Genomic DNA, 27945 nt, shown 5'->3' on the forward strand with positions numbered 1-27945 from the left:
ATTTTGGGGGGCCCCCAGATGTTTAACTTAATGTGCAACATTGTTTTCTCACTCAACGGTAAACAAACCATGTACAGAGAGTATATGCACATTTCTAAAGTGACAATTTAAGGACTTTTTATACCTCTAGAGGCAGAAATTGTGAAAATAGCCAATCTACATGCTCACAACGCGAGGCCATGCTTGTATTGTCTGTTGCATTGTTTTTTTTTTTTGTTCAGTCGTTTTTAAATGTGCTCTAGAAATAAAGTTTGATTTGATCTTTGACTCTTTGTGAACAAAGAATACTTTAAGGAAAACTAAAATGTTCATGAATACTTTGAGGCAACTGCGGTAGATAACTAAACTAGTGAATTACATGTAAAACCATAACTAATTATGGGACCAACAACAAAGCAACTAGGTGTATATGCTGTACATAAATAAAGTACCCAATGTGGTTCATAATCACAAATAATACATCATTCCAGTCTTAATCCATGTTCTTGCCATTATCCAGGACACTAGCAGAATTAAGGGTAAAGTTAAGTGAGTAGTAAGCAGGTTGAGAGGAGGGGATGTAGAGATAGTTGAATACATAAGTGTAGAAATACCAAAACATTAAAAAGGGGAAAAATGGGATGGTAAATTAAAACATTCTGCCTTCATGGCGTTTTATTTACTTACATTTGATAACATCACATGTAAATTCAACAAACTATACATATTCAACAAATGGAGACTGAACTGTCTTTGACCAGAATCTGACAGGTATCGAGTGTTAAATTGAGTGGCACTTCTCTTTACTCTGTGGCAGTGAGCAATGGTAACATGTTCTATGGGGAGGGTTTAAGCAGCAGGTTATCGTTGCTGTCGGGCAGAAACCTCATCTCACCACAGGTTCTTTTATAAATGAACGCCATAATTGATCATACTACAGCGTCACACTAAAGTAGCAGACACGTTTTGAGCTTGTCGATCTGCTATTTTGTGAATTTGAATCCTGAAACGTTTGGGACGCGAGATTTCCACCCGACAGACGTTATACATCATAGTCATGCTATCACGGCATTCCCAAGAGCCAAGGTTCTTATTCAGCATCATTCTAAACATTAAGAATTTGCATCAAATAGTCTTTGAAAATAACCGTATGCATGCGTCATGACACCCAAAATAATATATAACAAAACTCTGTGCACTCATGTCAATCAAATCAAACTGGGCAATCCTGCAAGTTGAACTAAGATTTGAAGACAAGATGCCAATCAGTAAAATAAACCCAAACTCATTACCACCGAGTCTTACGATCAATATCATGACATGCTGGCAAATTAAAGATAACAGGTAGAATAATAAAATAAAGCATAACCCACTGACCTGGTTGTATTGTCTTACACAAGCTAATGTTAAAACAATGCATTTGTTCGTAACAGAATAAATTAGAAGTGGGAGAGGGGAGGGTGGTGGGTACATTTCCTAAGATGTGATAACAACATAGTTTTACCGTTGTATTCCAGACATAAATGGTTCCTCTTCCACATACTGGACAAGAATAAAAACTGTACAGTTATTTTCACTGCATGGATATCTTTTGTCATACTCAAAACACCCCCTCCCTCCCCTGATATCTGAACCTGGGATGTGGGATCCAGTGGATTTTTGTCACTTCGAAGGTGACAAAACAAATCCACTGAAAGTAGCGTCGCAGGCTGGATCCCAGGCTAGCAACGCAGAACATCCAAAGTAATGTTCAGTGGCAAAGTAATTAATAAAATAAAACAATGCCAATCACAGTGCATTCAATCACGAGGACTCATTCAATATACTGTATGCTCACAGAGGCCCGCTTCCAGATTAAAAACGAGAACCCAAACTTGTGCTCCGTCATTGGGGGACGAAGCGGTTAGCTTTGTATGGGCTGCCTGCAGGCTCTTTCTTCGTTTTCCAGCAGGTGTCGTCATGGTGCTACTCTGAAACTCCCAACAACCAAACGTAAAAGGGGCGTGATAGCGATCTCTAATGACAATTCATCCTTGTTGCTATTATAATGCCTGATATAATGATTTACGCTCAGCTTTACCACGATGTGGACAAACGAAAATAGATGATTTTTAAGCTCACAGTCACAACAACGCAACGCATCGCATCCCACCACTGGAGCTTCTAGATGCCGTTTTCGGCGTGCAGCTTCTTCGGGGTGTGGCTTAATTCTATGGAATACGCGTTACGGGAGCTGTAAAAATAATAAACATTCCCCAAAGTATAGCAGAAAACCGTTAGCTGATCTTACGTTTATCAGTAGAAGGTGGGGGACGACAGCATCAACAAGAGAACAATCTAGTCCATTTTCTTAAACCAAGTGGGCAAAACATGCATTTGTTGTACTCGTAGTTCGAAGCGCCACAATGACAATGCCTTGTGTGTTGTGTGACAAGAGCCATGTCTCCTGGGATGTCTGGTCAAGGCAGTCAGACCAGTGCAGAGCAGCTAACACGTGGCAGTTATGGCAAATTGATTGAATTCACTTTCGATAAGAATTAAAGATTATTTTCTATACAATAGAAATCTATCAAGAGAACCAACAGGCATGTCAAGCAGATAGCATAAGAAAGCAATGTTAGTTCAGCTCACAAAATGTCTGCCAATACAAAATATTGTGTCATCCTCCGGACCGGCCTTGTTCGATCATTGAGTGACACGCCTTTCAAATGTCTCACGTTTATAAGGCCGTGTTTCCATCTTCGGCCCCTGAAGTGGCCATTCCTGCATTTAAACCCCATATTTGTTGCCATCACGCCTTCAATTTATTTCAATGTATTTAACTTCACTTTAAGTAAACTGAATTGTAACCTCAACGTTAATGCTTGAGACACCAGACCCCTTATCTGATGTCACGCACCGAAAACAGCAGATCTAAGCTTGTAGATGGTCTATTCTCTGTGCATGACACCTGCACACAACTAAGTATAACTCAGGCTTAAAGTGCAGCAGCGGAGTGTTCATCTTTGTAACAAGGGGGGGAGGGGGGGGTTTCACCTCATCCTCTTCCATCTTCTCCTAATGGGACGGGTTGGTGGGAGGAATTCCTCCTCTCTCTCCCCGAGGGGGTTACAGTACAGTGCTACTCGTGCTACACAGCTTAATGTGGCACAGAGAATGACCGACCACCGAGTCACGATGATGGGAGAGGACAGAGGAGGACGAGGAGGCATTTTTGTTTTTGAACGCAGGAATTTGAAGGCTAATGGAGCCGTTCTCCAGAGGAGGGCATTCCCAGAAGAAGGCCTCGTCACAGGATTCAAACTTTGCTTCCCGAATAGGATTGCCTGTGTGTGTACAAATACCATAGAATCTCCACACGTTTGCCCATTTCACTTTTCAGGTCATTTGGGCCAATGCGGATCAACACGTTAATGTTGTGTGTGTGTGTGTGTGTGTGTGTGTGTGTGTGTGTATCTGGGGAGGGGGGCACAATGACACTCGGGAGGATAGAATCCTGCCGTTAGTACATTTCATAAATAAAGTCAACAGTGGTTTGTCACTGAAGACGACGTGGGTTCTCATTTGCTGGTCAAGTTCATAGCTGGGAGAGCGGTGGTGGTTCGGGGTGAGATGTCAACAGTCAACACAAGTCTCTGTCCCCCTCGTTCCATCTTTCCCAGCACGCTTTCATGATATGACAAATGTGTCTGTTGGAGGCACGGTGGGGGTGAATGAGCGGAGGCATCCATTCTGGTGTGTAGAGAGGGAGAGCGGGGGGGTGGGGGGGAGGGAGGGGGGGTCACCATATGTGGGATTCACAGTGAGTCATTTTAATGACGCCCACCCCTCCTCCAAGCCGGCGGTAGTTCATTCCTCCGTAAAGCCTGCAAAAAGCAAGTCACAGTGAAGAATATGAATGTTTGACAATATTTTAACAGTTTATGCACTAAAACATATGCAGAATTGTACCACTAGATGGCATGAGCACACACTAAAAGGCCAAAGAGATATTTACATATGTATCACAAAAATATAACAAATTAAGCTCTAAAAGTTAATGGCAGGGTTCCCACATAGTTTTACCAATTTATTTCCAAAACTTTTCCAGAATATTTAACCCAATCTCCAGGACTATATAACAATAATTCAGCTCAATAACGAGTCACTTTCTCCAATGCGCAGTGCCCAAAGACAGGTAGTGTATGCCAGTGGTTCTCAACCTTTTCAGGCCGTGCCCCCCGAAATCATATTTGAACTGGGGACCCCGGCACCCTGACGACCACTAAGAGTTGAGGAATTTTGTATAACACGGTTTTATTGTGAAAATAGCTGATCTACATGCTCACACATGTAGATCGGCTCGACAATTTCTGCCTCTAATATTTGACAATTTGGCCAATGTTTAATTTGTCATTTCAGAGGCATTAACAAAATCAATAACCAAAGACAATGCATAGCTATTTTTTCCAGGACCTTCCAAGACCCTTGATCAATTCCAAAACTTTTCCAGTACAGGAAAAATATTTTTCTAATTTAAAAATATTTCCAGGAAGTTCATGACCGTGGGAACCCTGTAATGGCCACTGCCTCCAACTAACTGGGACATTGTATTGATTTTGTAGCATTTCTATTTTATTCATGGCGTTCCATACCTCCATGTGTTGGCGTCTGGGTCGTACACTTCTATGGTTTTTAGATATGTGGTCCCGTCGAAGCCTCCCACGGCCATCAGCTGACCGTTCACTACGGCTAGACCCACCTGGACAGACCACACACACACACACATCTTCTTTCACCAACAAATACACTATTTTGGGTGAAATGTTCCCCCAGATTGGGGATGCTGGTGTTCGTAACCCATTTAGAACGGGTACACATTGTTGTGTATCATTATTTTATGCTTAACTATTGAAAAATAGCAGATATATAAGCTCACAGTGCGGCACCGAGTGCCACGCTGCGAGCTTGTAGATCTGCTATTTTTGAAAGATCGTGAAAATTAGAATTTTGACCCGATTCTATAAGTGTCTTTTGAATCCTCCTAAGACTTTTTGAAAAACCTATGTTTCTTTGTCAGCAATCTGACAAAGTTTTCACTTAAATGGAGCTCAGTTAACCTGTTCTTAAGAGACTACTATGTCAGTGGTTCTCAAACCTTTTGTCAAGGACCCCCAAAATTATATTTTTTTGGGCACAGACCCCCATCTCAAAATATTGACCCCCCAGAAGCAAAATTTGAGTTAGAAACGTTCGCTTTGAAAATTAATATAGTCATAGATTTGCACACATTTTCACGACTTTTTTCAAAAATAGCAGATCTACAAGCTCGCAGCGCGGCACTCGGTGCCGTGCTGTGAGCTTGTATATCTGCTATTTTTCAATAGTTAAAGCGTTAAATAATGTTAGGCCTAAATGGGTTTTAAAGACAGATCTAAAAGATCACAATGTGTCGGGAGAAAAAAACAGTGCACCAAGTATAATGGGACTCGTGTCTGTTTGACTTTGAATAGAAGGTTTAAGTGGTTAAACAAATGAACATTTTATACTTACCACATTTTTGTTAATTCATCAATATGTTCTTGCTTGCATTTGTTCTTACTCAACATAACAAAAATCATGTCAATAGTACACAGTGGGGTAAATAAATTACTTTTGCTTTGCTTGAAAGTGTAAAAATGGACCAGGAGTTAACGTGCATCACTAATCACTTGGCAATAATATAAATTAACTTTATAATAAGGGGAGGCGACCCAGATAGCTGAATGTTTAGGGCACAATGCTCTCATCAGCAAGTCCTGGGTTTGCTTCCCAGCCGGCCTGAACAGCTAAATGTCATTCCCTTAGCATTAGCATTCCCTCTCTGCCAGACACTAACAATAAAAGGCAAAATATTCCCCCAAAATACCTTAATTTTCTTGTTTGTCATAATAGTAATTAAGTCATATTTCATATAAAACACTGGCTTCTTCCCACTCTTATAAATGGTGAAAACAGGGAACACACAGAGTTCAAAGGCAGAGTGTTGCCTTAAATAGTCCTGTGTCCTTGAGACATACTCAAAAGCGACATTTCGTATAAACAGGTCACAGTGACAGATCCCATGCAAACGGACTGCTGTGTGGACAGCTTCTCTACCAGACTTCAAATGTCTTTTCTTCCTTATCTGCTCCTAAGACAAACACACACACTCACATTAGGGCATTCACCAACTATTCGAATATTCGAATATCAAAGTCACTATTCGACGTTGTTCACCGAAGTCGAATATTCGCTTATTTTAATTTTTTTATTGTTTTCTCTTTAATAAAAATATAGTTTATAAAGCTTGGCTAGATAGGAAGTCACAAGAGTGAGTTGTCAATGCCCCTGGTGGATGAATTTGTTAATGCTCTATACCAGGGGTTCTCAAACCTTTTTAGGCTGTGACCCCCAAAATAAACATATTTGAACTGGGGACCCCCACCCTGACAAGCCCTTGGAATTGTAGGTATTACATTTATGTGTCTCGGTTCCACAGATAAACATTGTGAAAATAGCAGATCTACATGCTCACAACGCCTCGCAACGCGAGGCGTTGTGAGCATGTAGATCGGCTATTTTCACAATGTTTGCCTCTTGCTTACAGTTTGTCAAGTCCTGACGAATATTCGACTATTCGAATACACCGAGGTCGAATAATTCGAATACTAAAAATCACTATTCGTGAATGCCCTAACTCACATACACACACACGACAGCAGTGCTCACCCCACTCCGCCTGGATGTCATAGCCACTACCGGGGACCACTGGTTGGTTCTGGGGTTGTATCTCTCTGCGCTGCTCAGCTCGGTGGTGTCGTCCCTGCCCCCCACAGAGTAGATCATGTCCTGGTAGACGGCACAGCCCAGGTGCTTCCTCCTGGTGCCCATGGGGGACACCGTGTGCCAGCGGTTCTCTTGAGGGTTGTAGCGTTCCACTGGCGCAGAGAGATGGACGGAATGTAAAGATGAGACATGACAAAAAAGACAAATTCACAGTGCCATGGCATTGGTTCGAAGATTCATTAGTCCGAATTTGTTAAGAATACTATGCCTAACTCTAACCCTAACCTTAACCTCAGTAACCCTAACTAAATTTGTACTAATGAACCTTCGGACTAATGAACCTTCGGACTTATGGGCAGTCCCCGAATTCAAACCGTTGTGCCAAGGGGGGATACAGTGAGCCTGTAAGGAGGGGGAGCGCCACAATGGATGATGGTAGAAAATGGTGATGTTCATCCTTGCAGCAGTGGCTGTAAGCTAGTAATAATAAAAGCTCAGATTTATATAGTGTTTTTTCTAAGTACCCAATTCCGCTTTACATAAAGAAAGGAACCAACTTTAATACGAAAATTAAAACTATAAAGACACAAAGCATGGGTTGTGGAGACAGCCCAACTAGACCTCAGCTGGTTAAAGCTATCCTGAAGAGATGGTTTTTGAGTGAGGTTTTGATGGAGGGCAGGGAGGAGGCTTTCTTGACGTGGTTGGGAGTAGTGCATTCCAGAGGGAGGGTTGCAGCAACAGAGATGCAGCTAGGGTAGTAGGGCTACAACTATGGATACTGTAAGTACCGTACCTGTGTTTAGCGGTGACGTCCCATCCGATCCGCCCACTGCGTAGAGGAACCCCCCCAGGACAGCCACCGCAACCCCCAGTCTCCTGGTGCTCATGGAGGCCACACGTGTCCACTTGTTCTCCTTGGGGTCGTACCTGGAACACACACACAGGATTAGAGTGTGCCACTAAATAGAAACAGAGAATGATTCAACATAGACACATTTCAAGATCGACTACATTATTAATGCCAAATTAACAGTGGAGATCTTTTTGTTTTTGACGAAATTCCTAAGCCAGTAATTTGATGACCGGCGGAGTCTCCGCCGGTCTTCTCTTCTCTTGGTCTGGTGTTGTAATATGAACCTATAGTTTCTTCGGTACCAGCAGGTACCAGGCCAATGTGAGTCGGAGGTGGGGGTGGGTCTAACGAAACAAGCAAATCAGGGACCCGTTCAAGCCTTGAACCAGTTTGTGGAAGTGTAGCGGTTTTCAGACTCAGCTGCTTACTTACAGCCAGCCAGCCAGTCAGTGCACTGCGGGCTTGGAGGAGAGGAGAGGAGAGACTGACTGATCGACCGCATCCAGTCTGATTCCTATCTTAATTCGCGCTCTTAACTCTCGGCCGTTATTTTAATCTTTGATATGTTAGCACTCATTCTATGTATGTTATGTGCGGGTGTGCAGCTCAAACAAGCATGCACACTGCACAGGCAGGTTTTTGATAGTTTGTTTTATTTGTTTGTATTTAATCTTAAGAACAACAGTACAGTAGCCTATATCACTCTGAACTCTGCTGTGCGGACTCGCACACAGCCAGAAACAGGCGTGCGAGGGTCTGTCAGTCAGAAACAGGCGTGCGAGGGTCCGCCAGTCAGAAACAGGCGTGCGAGGGTCCGTCAGTCAAACACAACCCCTCCCACCAATTCCCTCCCCTTTGAAATCGCTTACAATGGGGACAATGTCAGACTCAAGCTCCAGAGTTTGAAATCAGGATAGTTAACTACTCCTTTAAAAGCAAGTAAATACTGTGTAGCACACCCAACCTGAGTGTTGCTAGTCACCTTTCCACAATGTTGAGACATGAGACACCGTCCTGCCCCCCAACAGCATACAGGTAGCCCCCCAGGACAGCCACGCCCACACTGGTGCGACAGGTGCTGGTCGGGGCCACGTCGCTGCTCCACTGGTTTGTCTTGGGGTCATATCTAAGACGGAACAGACCAGAACAGGAGTTCAATATGTGAACACGCGTGGCAGAGCAGACAGCTTCAGAAGCAGAGCAATAAGAGAAAGCAGATAAGAAGACACTGGGAAACCATAATAGTAAATAATAAAGGTTGTTTCTTTAATACCTTTAACAAGACAAAAACCTATACAAAACTAAATAATAGTGGGAATGATGGATCAATGACAACATTGAAAGTGTTCGCCTAAAGCGAATTAGGGATCACACAGCTATCTTTCGGGTTATAGGAATGATCTCACTAGGGATGGGAACGACTGTTCCTTGGGTTATTACAGGAACTAGAAGCCCCAGCATCTAGTCGGCGACCTGGCCAACTCGGAACAATGTAAATAGGGAATGAATGCCCCGCCCTTTAATGCAAACCCCATTATACCTGTTTTCATAGGACCCGTTTTGACCATCTGTCTGCCTGTGTCCATTTATGCCCATATATGGAGATATCTGTATCTGTCTGTCTGTCTGTCGGCGTCCATTTTATGTCCATATATGGAGATCACTGCAGTTATAGTTCTGGGTCCATTTTATGCCCATATATGGAGATATCTGTCTATCTGCGTCCATTTTATGCCCATATATTGAGTATCTGTCTGTGCCTCCAACTGTGTTGCAGACACAGTGCCGGTTCCCCCTTTAATGCAAACCTCATTATACCTGTTGTCATAGGACCCGTTTTGAACATCTGTTTGCCTGTGTCCATTTATGCCCATAATAGTGGGAATGATGGATCAATGACAACATTGAAAGTGTTCGCCTAAAGCGAATTAGGGATCACACAGCTATCTTTCGGGTTATAGGAATGATCTCACTAGGGATGGGAACGACTGTTCCTTGGGTTATTACAGGAACTAGAAGCCCCAGCGTCTAGTCGGCGACCTGGCCAACTCGGAACAATGTAAATAGGGAATGAATGCCCCGCCCTTTAATGCAAACCCCATTATACCTGTTTTCATAGGACCCGTTTTGACCATCTGTCTGCCTGTGTCCATTTATGCCCTTATATGGAGATATCTGTATCTGTCTGTCTGTCCGTCGGCGTCCATTTTATGTCCATATATGGAGATCACTGCAGTTATAGTTCTGGCTCCATTTTATGCCCATATATGGAGATATCCGTCTATCTACGTCCATTTTATGCCCATATATTGAGTATCTGTCTGTGCCTCCAACTGTGTTGCAGACACAGTGCCGGTTCCCCCTTTAATGCAAACCTCATTATACCTGTTGTCATAGGACCCGTTTTGAACATCTGTTTGCCTGTGTCCATTTATGCCCATATATGGAGATATCTGTATCTGTCTGTCTGCGTCCATTTTATGCCCATATATGGAGATCTTTGACCATCTGTTTGCCTCTGTCCATTTATGTCCATATATGGAGATATCTGTATCTGTCTGTCTGCAATCCATTTTATGCCCATATATGGGGGCATTCATTTTATGCCCATATATGGAGAACGCGCGTGCCCGTGGGACGAACGGTTCTCGAGATACGCGGATTACATACATACATACACACTCACAGAGATTTTTTGTTGACTCATGTGGCGTACGTGATGTCAGAGCCTTTTATGAAGTGATGTCACAATGAGTCAGAGCTTTCGCCGATTTCCTCCGGAACAGCCTGATGTCAACAATCAACCCCGCATAAGGAGATTCCGAACGTTTCGCGCTGGTTCGGGAAAACCGCGCGTCGGGTCGGGTCGAGACCCGGCACTGCACTCCGTGCCGCGGCGGGGAACGCGCGTGCCGAATCTGAAGCCGGTGGGACGAACGGTTCTCGAGATACGCGGATTACATACACGCAGACACGCAGAGACTTCTCGCATTTATAGATAGATGACGTTGCTAGGGAACATGCAGCCATCCTTAGGGTTATGGGAACAATGTTGCAAAGGAACACACGGCCATGCTTCATGTTATGAGAATGACGTTGCTTGGAAAGCCAGCTCACTCAGCAGTTCCAAGTGGATTGAAAGGTATAGTTATAGGAGTTCACAGTCTAAATGGTTAAATACACACTAACATCACAGACATTTTGTACATTGAACTGGTCAAACATCCATTTAAGAAAAGAATAAGCAAATGTCCGGCCAGGTTATTGGTACTTAGCCATGGGCACAGACTTTAACCACATGAACCCTAGTGTCCATATTGTGGGCATGTCTTAACTCTCATGGGCTTTGCACACAGGACCGCTGTGTTTTTTTTCTTCCGTTTGCTGCATGATTAAAAACGCATTGGATTTGGTGTGCAAGGCTGTGCGGAATCCACACTGCGGATCCGAAAAGGAGTCATAAAAGGAGTCAATGAGTTTTTACCGCATGCAACAAGACGCACAAATCAAACTGGGTTTGATCGGGAAAAAAACGCACAGCCACAACCACCTGCTGCATGGCAAATTCGGAGCCGGTGTGCATGAGGCCATAGAGAATAATTGTTTTCTTTAAAAAGATGAAATCATCCGTTCTTTCCGTGCGAAAAAAAAAGTGCATTGTGTGCAAAGCCCTTTAACTCATTCTGTGCCAATGACGTCTCATGACGGTTTTTTTGCAAAGGCGTTCAGTGCCAATGACGTCTCATGACGTCTTTTGAGTTTTTTGTATAAAAAAAAAAAAACTTTTTTATTTTTATTTTATTTTATTTTTTCTAAAAGATGTCAAAATGACCTGGGATCAGAGAGATGCTTTTCTCTGTTTGTGTGTTGGCTCCCTCGTTTAGCTGATTGAGAAAATGTGTGTCCATTCTAGTGGATGGACACTTTTTTTCATTCAAACAGCTCTATCTCTGGAACCATTTGTCTGATTGACAAAATTCTTTTTGCCACTGAATCACAACAACTGTCTGTTTCTGTGGGGAAAATTATAAAAAAAAAACTTTTTTTTTGATTGCGCAATAAAGAAAAACATACAAAACCGTGGCACAGCTACCTTGGAGCCATTTTGGCATTTGGCACAGAATGAGTTAATAGGCAAATAGACTTCAAATTTCCATGACATTCCAGAAATTCCATAACCCATGAGACCTCTGATTTGCGTTGTTAATCTCCTGCGTGACCAATACAATTACAGATACAGTAGGTGGGGAAGGAAGGAAGGAAGGAAGGAAGGAAGGAAGAGAGAGAGAGAGTAGGTAAGAAAGGACAAAGGCAGACTGAAAGGAAGTACGAAGAGGTAAACGACTCCTGACCTTTCCACAGAGTTGAGGTAAGACGAGCCATCGTGACCTCCCACAGCATAGAGGAGGTCATCCAGAACGCTGACGCCCACGCCACAGCGCCGCTTGCTCATCGACGCCACCATCCGCCACTCGTTGGTCTGTGGGTCGTATCGCTCGACGCTCGAGATGGCATCGCCGCTGCACCAGCCACCGACTACAGGACAGGGAGCAGTGAGAGATTAAGAATGGGGATACCTGGGCCTGGGCCACAGGGTAGTGGTCCAGGAACCTAGGCTGGTAATCCAGACCAGCCTTGCAGCGTTGCAGGTTTGAGTCCCGATCCTGACGACCTTTGCTGCGTGTCACCCCCACCCCCATCTCTCTCCCCGTTTTCTGTCAGCCTACAATACATTTATCAATAAAGGCAGAAAAAGACCCCAAAAAATATCTAATGAGTATACTAGCAGGCACTTGCAGAGAATGTTAAACAGGCAGGGGCTGACATTTCTAAAAGGGCCTTTATGTGAAAATATTGAAAATAGCAGACCTCCAAGCTCACAACGTGTCACGCTGCAACACGTTGTGACCTTGGAGGTCGGCTATTTTCTGTACTTATTCATGGTCTGGAGAGGGCACTTTTTACAGACGGGTAAAAGGGCCCTTTAAAATAGCAGACCTCCAAGCTCACAACGTGTCACGCTGCAACACGTTGTGAGCTTGGAGGTCGGCTATTTTCTGTACTTATTCATGGTCTGGAGAGGGCACTTTTTACAGACGGGTAAAAGGGCCCTTTGAGGTCTATGTGTGCATGTGCTTGTATACTAGATATTCCACTGAATAAGATTAGAACCCTATTATGAAAGAAGAGCAATAGAGAGAGGAGAGTGTGTGGGGGGTGGGGGATACTTCTGTTCAAACTACTGTACTTGGGACTGCTGTATTTATGCTCATGGGTCTCAGTTTAATTTTGCGCACAGTCTCATTGAAATGAATCGACCAGATGTCCCGCTGTGGGCAATTTTGGTGAAGATTGTCCAAAGTAAAGAGCACATGGGGGGGCAAACCACGTGCTCTGTGAGTTGTTTGGAAACTGCAGAGAGGTCCGAGCGGTCAAACATTTTGAGCTCTGTGTCTTGGGTAAGGATGGGACGATATGAACATTTCATGTCACAATTATTGTGACCAAAGAAATTGCGATGTACGATTTTACCGCGATAATCAAAATACCCCCGACATCCATCATGCTTGGGCGGAATAGTTGCCAAAAATAATGTCCGATCTACAAGCTCACAACATGTCGCGTTGTGAGCTTGTAGATGGACTAAGAGATTTGGTAGAGAGTGTTATTTCCAGGTCCGTTTTACCAATTATAGAGGGTTTAAGTGGTACCATATATGCAGCTCTGCAAATATAAGGTGAATTGATCCCAATGCATGACGGAGGACAATTTCATGATAAATTAAAATCTCTGCGATACCATTATTGTGAGTGTTTTTTGTCCCAAAAGGCAGGCATTACTAAAATGCGATGGTTGTCCTGGTCTGGACACCGGATTCAGCATGCATCTACATGCAACAAAACATGAAATAATCATGTTTATAAATGGCATGAATTCATTTGAAATAATTTTAAAAGATGAAAGTGAATGGGGACTTTTAGTTTGATTGTTAATGAATTTGTAAATGAACTATTGCTCAATTATGTCAAATCCAATGCACTCTGAAGATCAGATTCTCAGAGCAGTTTTTCAAATGCAACCTTAATGTGGGATGAAAACCTAGGCTGATTTTGTAGTTGACTTTCAGTCTTTTCAGTACAGCAGAATGAAACCATGGAAGGCTGCATAGGACTGAGTGACCTTATAGTACAATGCAATGCAGCCTACACAGCCTAACGCACACATTATTATGAATAGTATTAGCTCCAGCTGTGTTGCTTAATCTGATGTACAGTCGTTTTTAACATGAACAGGTAAACAAACTACAAAACCAGCCACGGGTTCATTCCCTTCCACTTAAGCCCTATATATATACTTTGTCCTATGACAATTAACAATTGTGCTTTGAGCTTGTAGAACTGCCATTTTAGCTACGAGCACAAAGTGGCCAACAGCACAGACCAACTCACTGGTCACAACTGACAATTGGCCGTGTTCAGGTGGTGGCTGTTGCCAATCTAAAGTCCTGGAGATACCGACCTGCAAACAGAACCTCTCCACAGCGAATAGGCTTCCGAGGCCGAGTTCTCGGGCCCTGCATCAGGGGCCTCTCCTGGGGCAACAGCAGGTAGTTCTTTGCTTCATCAACCAGGTCTCTAAAGCAAGCAAGCATGCACGCACGCAAGCACGCACACACACATTAATAAAACATCAGAAAAAGTAATAAATCACAATCTTCATACCGTATTTCTCCAATCTGTACGATTTTCAATAATATCCTCACACTAATGCAAAACATTTGAATTAAGTAGGACATTAAAAAGGGACAATGAATGTATGGATGTTTAGAACAGTGGTTCTCAACCTTTTCAGGCCGCGACCCACTAAAAATAATCATATTTCAACTGGAGACCCCCCCCACCCCGACAAGCACTTGGAATTGTAGGAGTTTGCATTACAATAGTTTGACTCCACCTGTTCCATTGTGAAAATAACAGATCTACATGCAGGAGGAGTGTTAGTTGCTCCATTCTACAACCCTTATGATTATAACACACCATGTTACTGCGGGTTACATGACATCATAAAGTAAGACCATTTGACAGAGATGTCGAAACGCAATTAACAACCAATGTGCAGATCGTATTCGTATTTAACCCCGATTTAATCTCCAAAACGTCAGCCCCACTGTAACAAGTCTAAACCACACACGCACTTATTGAACTCACCTGCATTCTTCGTCACTTTTAATCAGAGGATCTGAGCCCACTGTACCCACCAGGAACTTGGGGCTGAGCAGAGGCAGCCGGACATGCTGCAAGACCTGCACGTCACACAGAGTACAATCCATGAGCCGTCACTTTCAGGCTTGAGTTCCAATACCAGTATCGGAAAAAGTTTCCAATCCCACTTTGAGGACCACTGTCCAAGATTTTTTAAATTATTACACACTGGTATAGGATCGGTACTCGGCATCGACAGATATGCAACTTATCGGAATCGGTAAGAAACAAATCGTATCGGTACATCTCTAGTTCAGTCTACACTGGTCATCAAAGCATATATGATCTGTTACAGTCAGTAGTAGTGAAAACGCTATTCAACAATCTCAGAATGTTACAGTGTTTGGAGTTTGGAATTCTTCAGAGTTGGTTCAGACTGGTAGGGGATTCGACCAAAAGTTCCACCAGTACTACCTAATCAGGGAGAATCTGCTTAACAACAACAACAACATATAAAGCTACTGCAACGTTACCTTGTGTTGAACGTGATCCTGTTAAGTGCCCCAAATTAATTGTCGTAATTCACGCGAGACAAGAGGGTAAACCAACACGGTGGTTTGATGTGTGTGCTTTATGGCCCTCGGCACCTTGGCATTTAATCAGGCTAGTTCAACAAATCTGCTGCTAGCTCACTTATCTCCCCCTGGGGGATATGATGGGAAAACCCTGGAAGCTGCGCATAGCCTCGTTAACCATTTTCAACCTGGTGTCCCCGTTTTGGGCGCATACACCAATCATAAAACTATACACGTTTGTATTTATACCCGTTGATATCTCATACGTACAACATGCACATTTCTGTCGGTCCAAGTGTGGAGGGGCAAAACAAGGACTTTAAATATTCAGTCTTTAGTATCTTATTCCTAATCCCCGTTACCACATTTTTTATTATAGTATTTGTTTTCTGCATCAGTCCTGTGTTTCATACTGCAATACTGTCTGTCATAAAAATAAATCACAAATAAAAAAAAGGGGGAAAACAAATAGCAAAAGTAGCAGATCTACAAGCTCAAAACATGTCGCTTTTCGAGCTTTCAGATCTGCTACGTTTGATGCTTTAGTGTGATGCTGCAGTATGGTCAAGTAGGGCGTTAATTTACGAAGAAACCCAACAAAGAAAAACCCAGCAGTAGTAGTGCATGTACAGTATGTTAAATTATTTGACTAACCTGTGGTAGTTGAGGCCTGCGTTCCTGGATGCTGTATTTAACCCAGGCCATCACAGCGTTGAAAACCTGCTCCTCACTGCGCACGTTCAGCTCGTCACTGGAGATGATGTCTATCAGCTGGTTGGCTGGCAACAACATGAACTCCTCGCTCTCCATGACCTAGGAGACGGTGACACAGTAAGTAATGTGCAGTCTAGCTGAGCACCTGCACAAACAAGCTCGTTCCACCTTTGTACTATGTACTATTGCAGTGGTTCCCAAATGTTTTAGCTCAAGACCCAGAAGAGAAATTAGACGTTTGCCCGGGTCCCAAACTAGTGAAACTGACAGATCTACAAGCTCACAACGTGTCGCTTCGCCGCCACTGTTCTATTGTATAAACAGCCTTCCACACCAGTCAATTTGACATCAGTCTAATTAGCCAATGTTGTTTTACATACAATGGCTAACCTGTTGCCAGATACAGAAGAAAGTGATAGTAACAGAACTGATTGATTTGATTGATTGAATGCTTTATTAGACAGAAATGTACAGTACAGTCAGACATTTGAGCACAACAAGGTCCTGGGGACTCGTTTCCATTGTGGTCCTATGTATTGAGGGTAACCTGACCGCTCGCCCCAATTCACACTCGCCTTGGGCGTCTGTCTATCTAGCGGAACAGTACTGTAGAACGGTCTCTGCCTGGTATTCCTAAACGTAATCTCGGTAATTATTATTCCTGACATTAACCTCAGTAAAACGGTGCCAAAACCTAACCCTATTCCTAATCTTAACCTCAGTAAAACTATGTAAACCTATATTCTAACACTGAGACCAGCTGGACTGGAGTTTCTGCTTTGTCATGTTCAACAGTCACATGCATGTGTCTGACACGCGTCTTTGGCTTTATGACAGCGAGACAGGCCCATGTTGTCCGACACACAATCACACCGTAAACGAATGACCTGCAGGAATGCTGAAAGAAACTCCTCCCTCTTATTCAAACAAACAAGTAAATGCTACAAGCTAGAGAAATGGAAAGGGAGCACAATAAACACACGCTAAAACTGAAACACGTGCGGTAATCACTCACAAGTATAGACTCATTTCTCAAAGTGTTTGCAGAAGGAACAGTGATGTGGTCAAAACAAAAGAGACGTTTTCATTTATTGTGGGAACAGGCAGGCAGAGTGTGAGGGGGTGCACACGCCTGTATTAAAGAGGGATCTCTTAATGGTGCAATCAATTTAAATGTGTAGCTTCATATGGCTTTGCTATTATTAGCATGTGTCAGGGTACCTGCAGGAGTGCAGGTCAAAACACTGAAACAGAATACATTTTTATTCTGTGCAGCCTGTACATTAAAATGGTATAATAACGACATGGCCTCTTGATACTAGTTACTGAATGTGTGCACTGTGCAGTACAAATGGAAGTGCCTTGCCCCAACTGTGTTGGTGTTAACTGAGAAAATCTAAAAAATCACACCCGTGTGAAGTGGAGCTGTGTGTGTGTGTGTGTGTGTGTGTGTGTGTGTGTGTGTGTGTGTGTGTGTGTGTGTGTGTGTGTGTGTGTGTGTGGATCATGTGTACCGATTTTTGTGACATTTGAAGAAAATATGTAGGAAAAGGAGCAAAAAGTGTGTTTTGGAGAAAATTCAAGATGGCGGAAAATCTATCATGGCGCAAATGGGCGTGGCCTATATGGGGAGATGCGTCATGACCCAAGGAATCCAGGGAAAAAATATTTTTAATTTTCCGACCTACGGTTCAAGAGTTACAGGCCAAAACGTAAAGTGGGGTGTTATGGCGCCACCATGCGGCCAAATGACACAATTATTTTTTATTTAATCCTTGAAATCATTATGAACCTCCTCTCCAAGTCTTGAAACTCTAGCCCCTATGGTTTGCGAGAGACAAATAATTGAATGTGAGTTTTTGCGATTCCCATTATAAGTCAATGGGGAAAATTAATTCACTAATAAATTAATATCAATTAAACTATAGAACCTTTCTCTTAGAAAAGTAATAGCCCACGATTCCCGAGTAAGCCGGTCGATTTGACATATGGCGCGAGTGTGTGGTGGCAAAACTGTGGGACTAGTGGCGTGCCGAAGTTTAGGAAGTTCAGGCTACATACAGACAGACAGACAGACAGACACACAGACAGACAGACCCACCCACACGGCCACGTATAGGGAGCCTGTGCTTCACACAGCTCCAAAAAAAAAAACACCTTTGGACATGCATAGATTGGATTTTCAACTATGATCCAACTTTCAGTTTTCGTTTACAATTAATTTAGTACAAAGGACCTCAGTTGAAACAGTGCTTTCTTGGGTTTTAAATCCTCTTAGCAGACCGTGTAATGTATGTAAGTTAACTTTCATGCTTTCTTGTTTTTTTTTTAAACTGCTAAATCAGGGGTGCCCACTACGTCGATCGCGATCGACCAGTCGACTGCCAAGGCAGCGCAGGTAGATCGCCTGGCACGACCCCCCAAAAAAAGAAAAACACACGAAACACCACCTCTTTTGTTTTCACATGCGCGGCTGGTCAACGCCCCGCGGCTTCAAACCCACAATGCAATGCCTTGTTGTTTTCAAGAGTGGATGGCGCGGGGGAAGGCAGTATTAAGTCTAGTAAAAAAGGAAAAGTTTTACCAAGATGAGCACAGCAAAGAAGGCAAAAACCTATCACTTCCATCCAGAGTGGGAAGAAGATTATCTTTTCACGATGTCGCATTCTAAATGCGTTTGCCTCGTTTGTAAAGCAGCTGTGTTTCTAAAGAAGGGAAACTTGGAGAGACATTTTACTTCATGTCATAAAGAGTACAACTACAGTGAATACCCGCCCAACAGTGAATTGAAAAGAGAACTGGTTAGGTTAGCGATCTCAAAAAAGGGTTAGCCGGGCAGCAGTCATGTTTCACAAAACCCACTTCAAAAGCAAAGGCAGCCACTGAAGCATCATTCCGGGTCAGCCATATGCTCATTCAAAAACAGAAGTCCTTCCAAACGAAGACGGACAGGGGGTAAAAGACGCCTTCCTTGTGGCAGCAGACTCATGATTTCAAAAAACAAACCTGAAATAGTTGCCGCTGTCAAATCCCTTCAGTTATCCAGAAACACTGTTACGCGGCACTGCAAAATGATGGCTGGTGATTTAACGCAGCAACTTAAGAAGGACATTGAAAAATGTGTGTTTCTCGCTGCAGCTAGATGAGTCCACTGATATACGTGACACAGCACAATTGTGTGTTTTTATCAGGATGGTTTTCAAAGATATGACAGCAAAAGAGGAACTATTGGCTATGCTACCAATGAAAGAAAACACTCGGGGCAAGGACATTTTTCAGACATTCAAAAACTTCATTGACAAAAAATGTTTGGTTGGTAGATCACCTTGAGCTGGCAATTTTAAAAGTAGACCTCAAGTCAAAAAAGGTGTGGGCACCCCTGTGCTAAATAAGGTATTCAATCAATCAGACATTTCCCAGTATGCACTGTACCCAGTATTTGGTTCTGTTTTGTGATGTCATGCACGTGGCAGAATAAGTGGTGGTTGTTTGACTTTTGAGTGGACATGCATACGAATCCTATTCTAGATGACTTGGCAATGTGAGATATTTATAAAGTATGTGGCACCAGGAAGTGATATGAACGAGCAGTGACCATTGCATCATCTCCAAAGAGATGCTGAGTGACTTCTTTAGCTTTTTTGGGGGGGTTGGTTGTTCCTCAAGAGAAACAGAAGAAGACAGGCAGAAAGAAAGACCAAGACAAACGGAGACAAAGAAAGACTTAAGATGGAGACGGACCTGCAACCTTGCTTGTCTACTCTAGAGTGTCAGATCCACACCACACCACCGTTCTGAATCTAATACTGTAAATCAGGGGTGTTCAACGTTTTCAGGCCAAGGACCCCCTAGCTGAGAGAGAGATGAAGCAGGGACCCCCACATCCTTTTCATAGATTCCATATAGTTTCATCGTTTGACAGCACAATCATCAGTGTATTTTGGATTCATGTCAATTTGTGTTTTTAGATATTTAACCACTTGAACCGTCAATACTTAATAAACCTGACCTTTCACTCTGTACTTGGTCCGTCCTTTTTCCCTCTCTACAGCAACCTCTGCCGAAAATAGCCGATCTACTAGCTCACAACGCCTCGCAGCGCGAGGCGTTGTGAGCTTGTAGATCAGTTATTTTCGGCTAAAGTTCTCAGGATATGGACACTACTGTAGGGTTCAAGTGCATGCATATAGAAAAGGAGAAAAAAGTTTCTATCACACAAAGATTTGGAGGACCCCCTGTAGTAACTCTGAGGACCCCCTAGGGGTCCCGGACCCCCTGTTGAAGACCCCTGCTGTAAATAAATAAAGAAGAGTGAGCGAGGCTCCGTGTCCTCCTACCTCCTGGAAGTTGTGCTGGGTGAACTTGTCGGCGATCCTGAGCAGCTCGCGGCAGGAGTGTGTGTCTGCGAAGGCCCTGATGCCCAGGCAGTTGGAGGGGTCCAGCTGTCTCTTGAGGAACTCACAGCAGGCCTCCTGGATCTCAGCCAGCTGGAGGAGACAGGCTGCAGGGAGCAGGGTCTGCACGTTGCCCTCCTCCACCGTGACCTGGCGTTATTACAATTATTACGATGAATCTGTGACCCACATCAGGCCGAGTAGTACACACAGAATGGGGTCGATTTACACCTTGTTCTTAGCAACCATAAGTAGGACTGTCACAATTATTACATAATAATCGTCTATCGCGTTTATGTCAAATAATCGCGATTATTTTATTTTTCATAATCGTCATGATCGTTTCCATGTTGAAAAATGTTCATATATTTTTTTTTAAAGTAAAAAATAGTGGAAATAGCAGATCTACAAGCTCACAACCGTGTTGTGAGCTTGTAGATCAGCTATTTCCACTATCAATATTTTTTTTTAAGTATAAAGTTGTCAAATATGTCAGTAATTTCTTCGTATATTTAGGTTACGTGTCATATCTACCATGTGCAACTTCAAAGCCTAAAAGCCAAACAGAAATGTAATTGACAACGACAAAAAGACAATTAAATCCTTAATCACAATTATTTGAGCGACAATTAATCGTCATGTAAATTTCTTTGTGTTATTTTTTTTTTCTTTCAGAAATTGACGCCCAATTGATCATACTACAGCGTCATACAAAAGAATCAAAAGCAGCAGATCCACAACCTCAAAGCACGGCGCGAAGCAACAGGTTTCGAGCTTGTAGATCCGCTACTTTTGTTGCTTTTGATCCTGAAAAGAACCCGTGTTGGACATATGAGGTTTCCACCCAACAGAGACGATATGTTGGAAAGGGCAATATTACAAAATATTACTATGAAAGATTGCTTTTAATAAAAAGACCCCATCATCCTTCTTTGCCATAAATTACATATCTTATTAATTATTATGATCACGTTTTCACCCTTGCAGATGAAAGCAGGCAGCTACAGGTGTATCCTGTCCAAAAGCACAACGCAGCATAAAGACGGTACAATTACTATGCCAGTCCTTAGCAATGACGGGCCGGCCATTTACCTGTGACGTGTAGGCAAAGTCAATGAGCAGCTCCATGGCCCTCTCGTCTATGTCCCGGATAACAACCTCCGTCTGCCTGCTCTCCGCCAGCTCTCCTGTGAACATCGCCCTGAGAAGGACGGGCAAGGAAGTCAAATAAAAGACATGTTTATTTAACTACATGAACCCTAGCGTCCCTATTCTGGCCATGTCATAATAGGTGAATAGTTTTAAGATCAGTTCAGAAACCTGCCTACCAATGACATCATTATGGAAGTGACAATAAAACAGATTCCGATTCTGATCACACAAGGATAAAGGTTTTGGAACAAATGTCAGGTGTAACATCACGCACTAGACATGACCGTGTTCGCAAACATTTTTAGAATTAAAATAAACATATATGAACTGAGGTCCCCCACCCTGACAAGCACTTGGAATTGTAGGTTGTAGGTTTTATACATTTAATGTGACTCGGTTCCACAGATAAATATTGTGAAAATAGCAGATCTACATGCTCACAACGCCTCGCATGTAGATCTGCTATTTTCACAATGTTCCGCTCTGGCTTACTTAATCTTTGACAGTTTGGCCAGTTTGGTATTAAAACGGTCTTGAAAATCCTTAAATTGTCACTTTATAAATGTGCCGATACCCTGTATACAGTAAACTTAATGTTGGTTTGTTTACCGTTGAGTTTTACATTAAGCTAATCATCTGGGGACCCCACAAAATAATTTGGGGACCCGGAGTTTGAGAACCACTGGTCTGACCTGAAGTAGGGACTGCAGGCGGACAGGATGACGCGGTGGGCATAGATCTTCTTGGAGCCCACCACCAGCACCACGTCGCAGAGCTCGCGGTGCTTGCGCAGCAGGTTGATCACCTCCAGGGTCTGCCTCGGGTGCTTGTCAGAGACGTAGGGCATGCGTGCGGGCTGGGGGACCCCCTCCGGCAGCTTGTTGGGGTCGCCCAGGGTACAGCGGCTGGTGATGTCCATTCCAGTGGCGTCTTGGCGTGCGCTGGTGGCCCTGAATGTGCGTCATTGAATCACAAGTTGATTTTGAGAATATTTGAACAAGTTAAGACCTGAGGCTCGACTCTACAAATGCCTTCTAAAGTCAGTGGTTCTCACACTTTTAAGATTTGTCAAAAATGGCAGATTTACAAGCTCGCCACGCGGCACGAAGTGACGCGCTGTGAGCTTGTAGATCTGCCATTTTTGAATAGGCACGGCAGAAATCTAAAATGACAGATTCCTAGATTTCTGGGCTGGGCAATAAGGACAAAATCTAAAAAGGTTTGACCAAATGCCTGTATATCGATATTTTGATGATGATATTTGTATACATATAATATTAGTCAAATGTTTTCTAAAATAACAAAAAATATAACTACAAGACCCTCAACGTGTCACATTGCTACACGTTATGTTCATTAGAGATACCGATCACCGATCAACTGAAATCAAATCCATAAATTCTACTATTTATTTTTTTACTGTAGCATTTATATATGTAATGATTTTTCTTATAAAACATTGACATTGTATATTAAGTATAAACATTAGGAGAGGATAAAGTATCATGAATTGACAACTGTTATATTGCAGGCTGAGGTCCTTTGGTATCCAATTCAACACTTGGAATTGTAGGAGTTGAAGCTGAGGCTACATTCAGTCCCACAGATAAATATTGTGAAAATAGCTGATCTAAAGCCGATAAAGGCATTATCGGCCGATCGCGATCACTCACTGATCAATTGGCACATCTTTAGTGATCATGTTGATTGGCAGTGCACAAAACAAAAGTAACATATCCAAAACAATGACTCAATAAATAGCATTCCTCATTGTCCTCGTTAGATTAACAAACATGGGCATACAAAAGCAAAAACTAAGCAAAAACAAATGTCACAACTGAAACATTTTGTTAGGCCGTCCCAATCTGTGATTTGTTAAACATTATATGTTTAGGTAATTATTATTCTAAACTTTTGTTCTTGTTGTTCTACATATAGCCAACCAGTTGAAGAAATTGCACGCTTACAATCTAAGCAATAAAACTAATACTCTTCAATGTTGTGGCGATTGGCAACTTTAATCCATGGGTATGTCATTAACGATGAGATTTTTCAAAAAATGTTGAAAAGTAGCTGATCTACAAGCTAACAAAACCGCTGTAAATCGAATAAACAGGGATACCCCAAAAAATACTTATTTTCTATCACTCTCACCCCATGGAGACTAGAATTCATGGATATCTTTTGGTAATTGTCACATTCCTAAGCAAATAATTTGATGACTGACAGCAAAGGAGACTTTTTGTGTCTCCATCCGGAACTGCTGTCATCATCGTGATCAACATACTTATTACTTACATACTCTTAATTTCCTCTATAGACAGTTGACAGACACCATCCTATCAGTTCTCACCATTACTTCAGTCACCTACATTTCCCTTTCATGCCATCCTGGCCTGGGCAGTGGGCACCTACAGAATTCAGGTTAAATAGCTTTAACAAAGCACCTTTCAGAAAGGCATCTTGTAAACATCATTCCAGCAATCTAAGGCTTGTGGATGTCACAACTCTTGACAAACCAGTCTGAATGGCCGAGAGGATTTTTGTCATCGCACCAGCTTTTGATCTGGGACAGCGGTCTTAAAACGTATTGATGATTTATCAGGTTGGCTGGCTGGCAATAAGACAAACTGAAAAGCAATTAAAGATTTACCAACAATACGCTGACCAAACGGTCAGATTCTACCACATTTTAGTGCGCTGTTGGAATATCAACCACTGACCTTAGGCTGCAGAGTCACAAGACTCCCAATGGGCTTTTTTAAAACCAGAGGGAGATATATATATTTATATATACGGTATATGTTTTGCGTTGCTTCCCGCCGGCTTGTGAGCTTGTAGATCTACTATTTTCACTACTTCTTAAATGCTTTTTTTATGTATTAATGTAAATGTATTTTATTCACCAAATACTTTTGACATTTTTTGGAATTGTTTTTAAGCGCTGAAGAGAGATATGGGTCCCGACCCATCGGGATTGGACACATAAATCTGGCATTGTCAAGCTCTATTGTTAATTTACTTCATTCTGTGACCCAGATAACACTTGTCAACATTGGCTGTTTGGAATATTGATATTGACAGCCGGATGGAAAGGCCTTAATGCCAGACTATGGCAGCTTATATCAAAGCCTAAGGAATGGATGATTAATATTGTTTTTGTTTGTTTTTTCACCTACCTGCGCATTAGCTTTGCGTCCATGCACTGAAGAGCAATATTTAGTCCCCCACCAATTGTCGTCAACCTTCACAGACCACAAAATAAGATAAACGTCAAAGTTACAAACTTTGAACCTATCAAGGGATGTTAAACTCTGACATTCTGCCATCTGTATCCATTTGTAACTAAAAGAGTGTACAAATGTAAGCATATTATATTATGGTCAATGTGGTTACATTTATACACTACTCCTAAAGGATTTTACTGTGGTGACTCCACAAAAATCATTTGAAAACTTTATTATTACAAAACATGCATTAACTGTCTACTTTAGACCTATGCATACTTCTACAAGCTCACAGCTTGTAGATCTTCTATTATTTTCAAAGTATTTTGGAAACTTTGGAAAGCGTACCTTTACTTTCTGTGCTTGATTATATTTGAATGTGAAAACTTTCTTACTTTTACTCAAGAAAACTTTTGTGACAGTATGTCTACATTGTGTTATCGGTGATGGTGATGCCCATCATATCCGCAGCCTTTCTCTGTCAGTCACACAACTCACTGACGGTGATATTTAAAACCTACACAACATCCACCGCTCTCAAGTGTCCACTGCTTGAAGGCAGCTGCCATGCACAACACTATAGTACATCATTCATTACCAACTTACCAAGACAAATTACAAAACAATGGCTTATCTTTGTAGAGTTCCAGCAAGTAGATGGAGCCACGACACGTTAAGAAGCTACACTTAGAGATCCTTATAGTTAAACACTAGTCACCTAAATAAATGTACTGTGGATGTATTCATTTTAATAGTTAATGCTGGACCACATCATCCACCAGCACAGCACAGACGTTAATGACAGCGTACAGTTACAGTGAGTATTATCTATCAGTGGTGGAAAGTATACAAACTAGTACATTTACTCAAGAAGTATACGGTACAATTGAGCTATTTGTACTTCAACGCATTCTGAGCTTGTAGATCTGGCATTTTCCAAAGGATTTTTATACATTTGAAAACTTGAAATGGGATATTTTGCATAATGAGTACTTTTGCTTTTTTGTACTTTAAGTACATTTTGATACCAATACTTTTGTACTTTTACTCAAGTACATTTTGAATTCCAGACTTACTTGTAACAGAGCATTTCTATATTGCACAGGGGTTGACACTAAGGTCTCAGAGGCACTTGCCCATCGGGCAAGTACAGGTCATGTTCTACTTGCCCGAAGGTAATGCCCACTTGCCCGAAAAGTAAATCGTCCATTATAAAATGATAGGTACGATTTTAATTACCGCTCAATTTAACACTTATTTCTTTACTTTCTGGGGCTGTGTGATAAAATGTCATACCTCAATACCTCCAAATCCAAATACCAAATACTTTAGCTATGATTGAATATGTCTATGGTTTCACACTTGTTATTTTATATTTTTAAATGTAGCAACAGTAAAAACAGCACATTATAGGTAAATAGTGCTCTTATTTTACATTCCACAGACCAGAAGACACAGCGCACTGGCCACGTTCAGGTGTTTATAGACAGATATCTTGTGTTGTGTTTATAGACATTTGTGTCTCCTCTCAAATGAGCACTTGCCCTGTCGGGCAACCTGAAAGCCAACTTCACCTGCCCTGACGTTTTATTTACCTGCCGGGGGCAGGTGGGCAAGCCTTAGTGTCAATGCCTGTTGCAGTATTGATACTTTTACAAAACATGTGAGTAGCCTACTTGTTCCACCACTGGTTACAGAATTATTAAAACATGATCCTGAGTGACCAGACCAGATCCCGATCACGAAGCAGTTCAGATCCGATCCATTTGATGTACATCATGTTCCATATTCCATTCCATGTAAATAGACGTGCACAGGAATTTTTTTTAAAAAAGAAAAAAAGGCTAACCTATTAAACCTAGCCGCAAATTGCAACACTAGATTTTATTTTAATCGGATGAATCTAGGGTTGCAATACCTCCCATAAGCAGCCAATGCATCAAAACAGTTTTTTGCTTTCTGATTGTATTAAACGACTTCAAACTCACCAATAGTGTGGCTCTATGGAAAGCTTGGAATTTACTCTTGCTATCTGCAAAGTGTTTGTTTCTGAAAAATCCATCGTAGAAATGTTAGGAGCTACTTTCTATCAAGAAATTGGCTTCAGGTGATTCTTTTTTCTAAGTGCTGGAGATTGGAAGCGCTTGTGGGAATTCACTCAGCGGTCCTGTGTACCACCTGGTTCTAAATGTCACATAATGCGGGAGGCAGCGGGACGCTGCATAATAAAAGACGAGCGCTTCCGAAGTTCAACACTTAGAAAATAAACCATGTCTGCTCGGATTTCTTGACAGAAAAGAAATCATAACAATTCTACGGTGGATTTTCAGAAACAAACACTTTGCAGATAGCAAGAGTAAATTCCAAGCTTTCCATAGAGCCACAATATTGGTGAGTTTGAAGTCGTTTAATACAATCAGAAAGCAAAAAACTGTTTCGATGCATTGGCTGCTTATGGGAGGTATTGCAACCCTAGATTCATCCGATTAAAATAAAATCTAGTGTTGCAATTTGCGGCTATATTAAACCTAACGCAGTAGAACAGTGGTTCTCAAGGTGGATTCTAGGGACTCTGTCAGTCAGTGGGTTCCTTTAGGGGAGGGTCTAAATTGACCCATACAAGTCTGTAACTCTGACAGTGTACAAAAGGAACCACTGAACCCGATAGGGTTCATTTGCTTCCATTTGTACACGGTCAGAGTTAATGGGAGACCTTGAAATGTGAACGTTTGAGGACCACTGCAGTAGAAACACCGTGAATTAACGTGTTATTTTAGTCCGTTCAGGTCAGGCCCAACATAGTGGATGGAATGGATGGTCGGTCTGCTAGCTATAGCATGCTTAAATGACCTAACCAATACAGAACGAGACCTCGGTCAAATTAACACCCACCCAAATGAAAGAGGTCTACTGTGAATGCATGCTAATTAATGGAACTTTTACCTTTATATTTCCATTCCAGAGACGGGACGGGACGGTCAGGTTGCGGGGTTTTATGGAGGCTACAAGGAGGAGGCTAAACTAAAACACTTTACAGCCTTTTCCCTTCCTCACAACAAT

The 27945-nt window shown here is 42.3% G+C and overlaps 1 protein-coding gene across 2 annotated transcripts; it reads right to left on the reverse strand.

The window, feature by feature from the left end:
- Positions 1 to 624: 624 nt before the first annotated feature.
- Positions 625 to 27940, reverse strand: klhl20 (kelch-like family member 20). 2 transcript variants are annotated; one of them, XM_080726713.1, is made up of 14 exons: positions 27829 to 27940; positions 24838 to 24903; positions 22351 to 22608; positions 21599 to 21707; positions 20450 to 20656; positions 16053 to 16211; positions 14830 to 14924; positions 14141 to 14256; positions 11974 to 12157; positions 8604 to 8747; positions 7562 to 7695; positions 6709 to 6917; positions 4614 to 4720; positions 625 to 3845 (listed from the first exon to the last, which is right to left on the reverse strand). In XM_080726713.1, exons 2-14 carry the CDS (start codon positions 24858 to 24860, stop codon positions 3761 to 3763), a joined length of 1830 nt encoding a protein of 609 aa, XP_080582839.1. In that variant the 5' UTR covers positions 24861 to 24903; positions 27829 to 27940; the 3' UTR covers positions 625 to 3760. The 2 variants fall into 2 exon arrangements, with proteins under 2 accessions (XP_080582839.1, XP_080582840.1); XM_080726714.1 differs by lacking the exon at positions 24838 to 24903 and having other exon boundaries at positions 27829 to 27930.
- Positions 27941 to 27945: the final 5 nt, after the last annotated feature.

This window comes from Nannobrachium achirus, assembly GCF_963921795.1.
Source record: "Nannobrachium achirus genome assembly, chromosome: 5".
NCBI lineage: Eukaryota > Metazoa > Chordata > Actinopteri > Myctophiformes > Myctophidae > Nannobrachium > Nannobrachium achirus.

What these genes read in the sequence shown, in the direction of transcription:
- klhl20 (XM_080726713.1), bottom strand. Translation starts at nt 24,860, where the DNA reads ATGGACGCAAAGCTAATGCGCAG. An exon ending in GACGCAAAGCTAATGCGCAG is followed by an intron (nt 22,609 to 24,837) that starts GTAGGTGAAAAA and finishes ACGCACATTCAG; the next exon opens with GGCCACCAGCGCACGCCAAG. An exon ending in CCCAGCACAACTTCCAGGAG is followed by an intron (nt 16,212 to 20,449) that starts GTAGGAGGACAC and finishes ACCGTCTCCTAG; the next exon opens with GTCATGGAGAGCGAGGAGTT.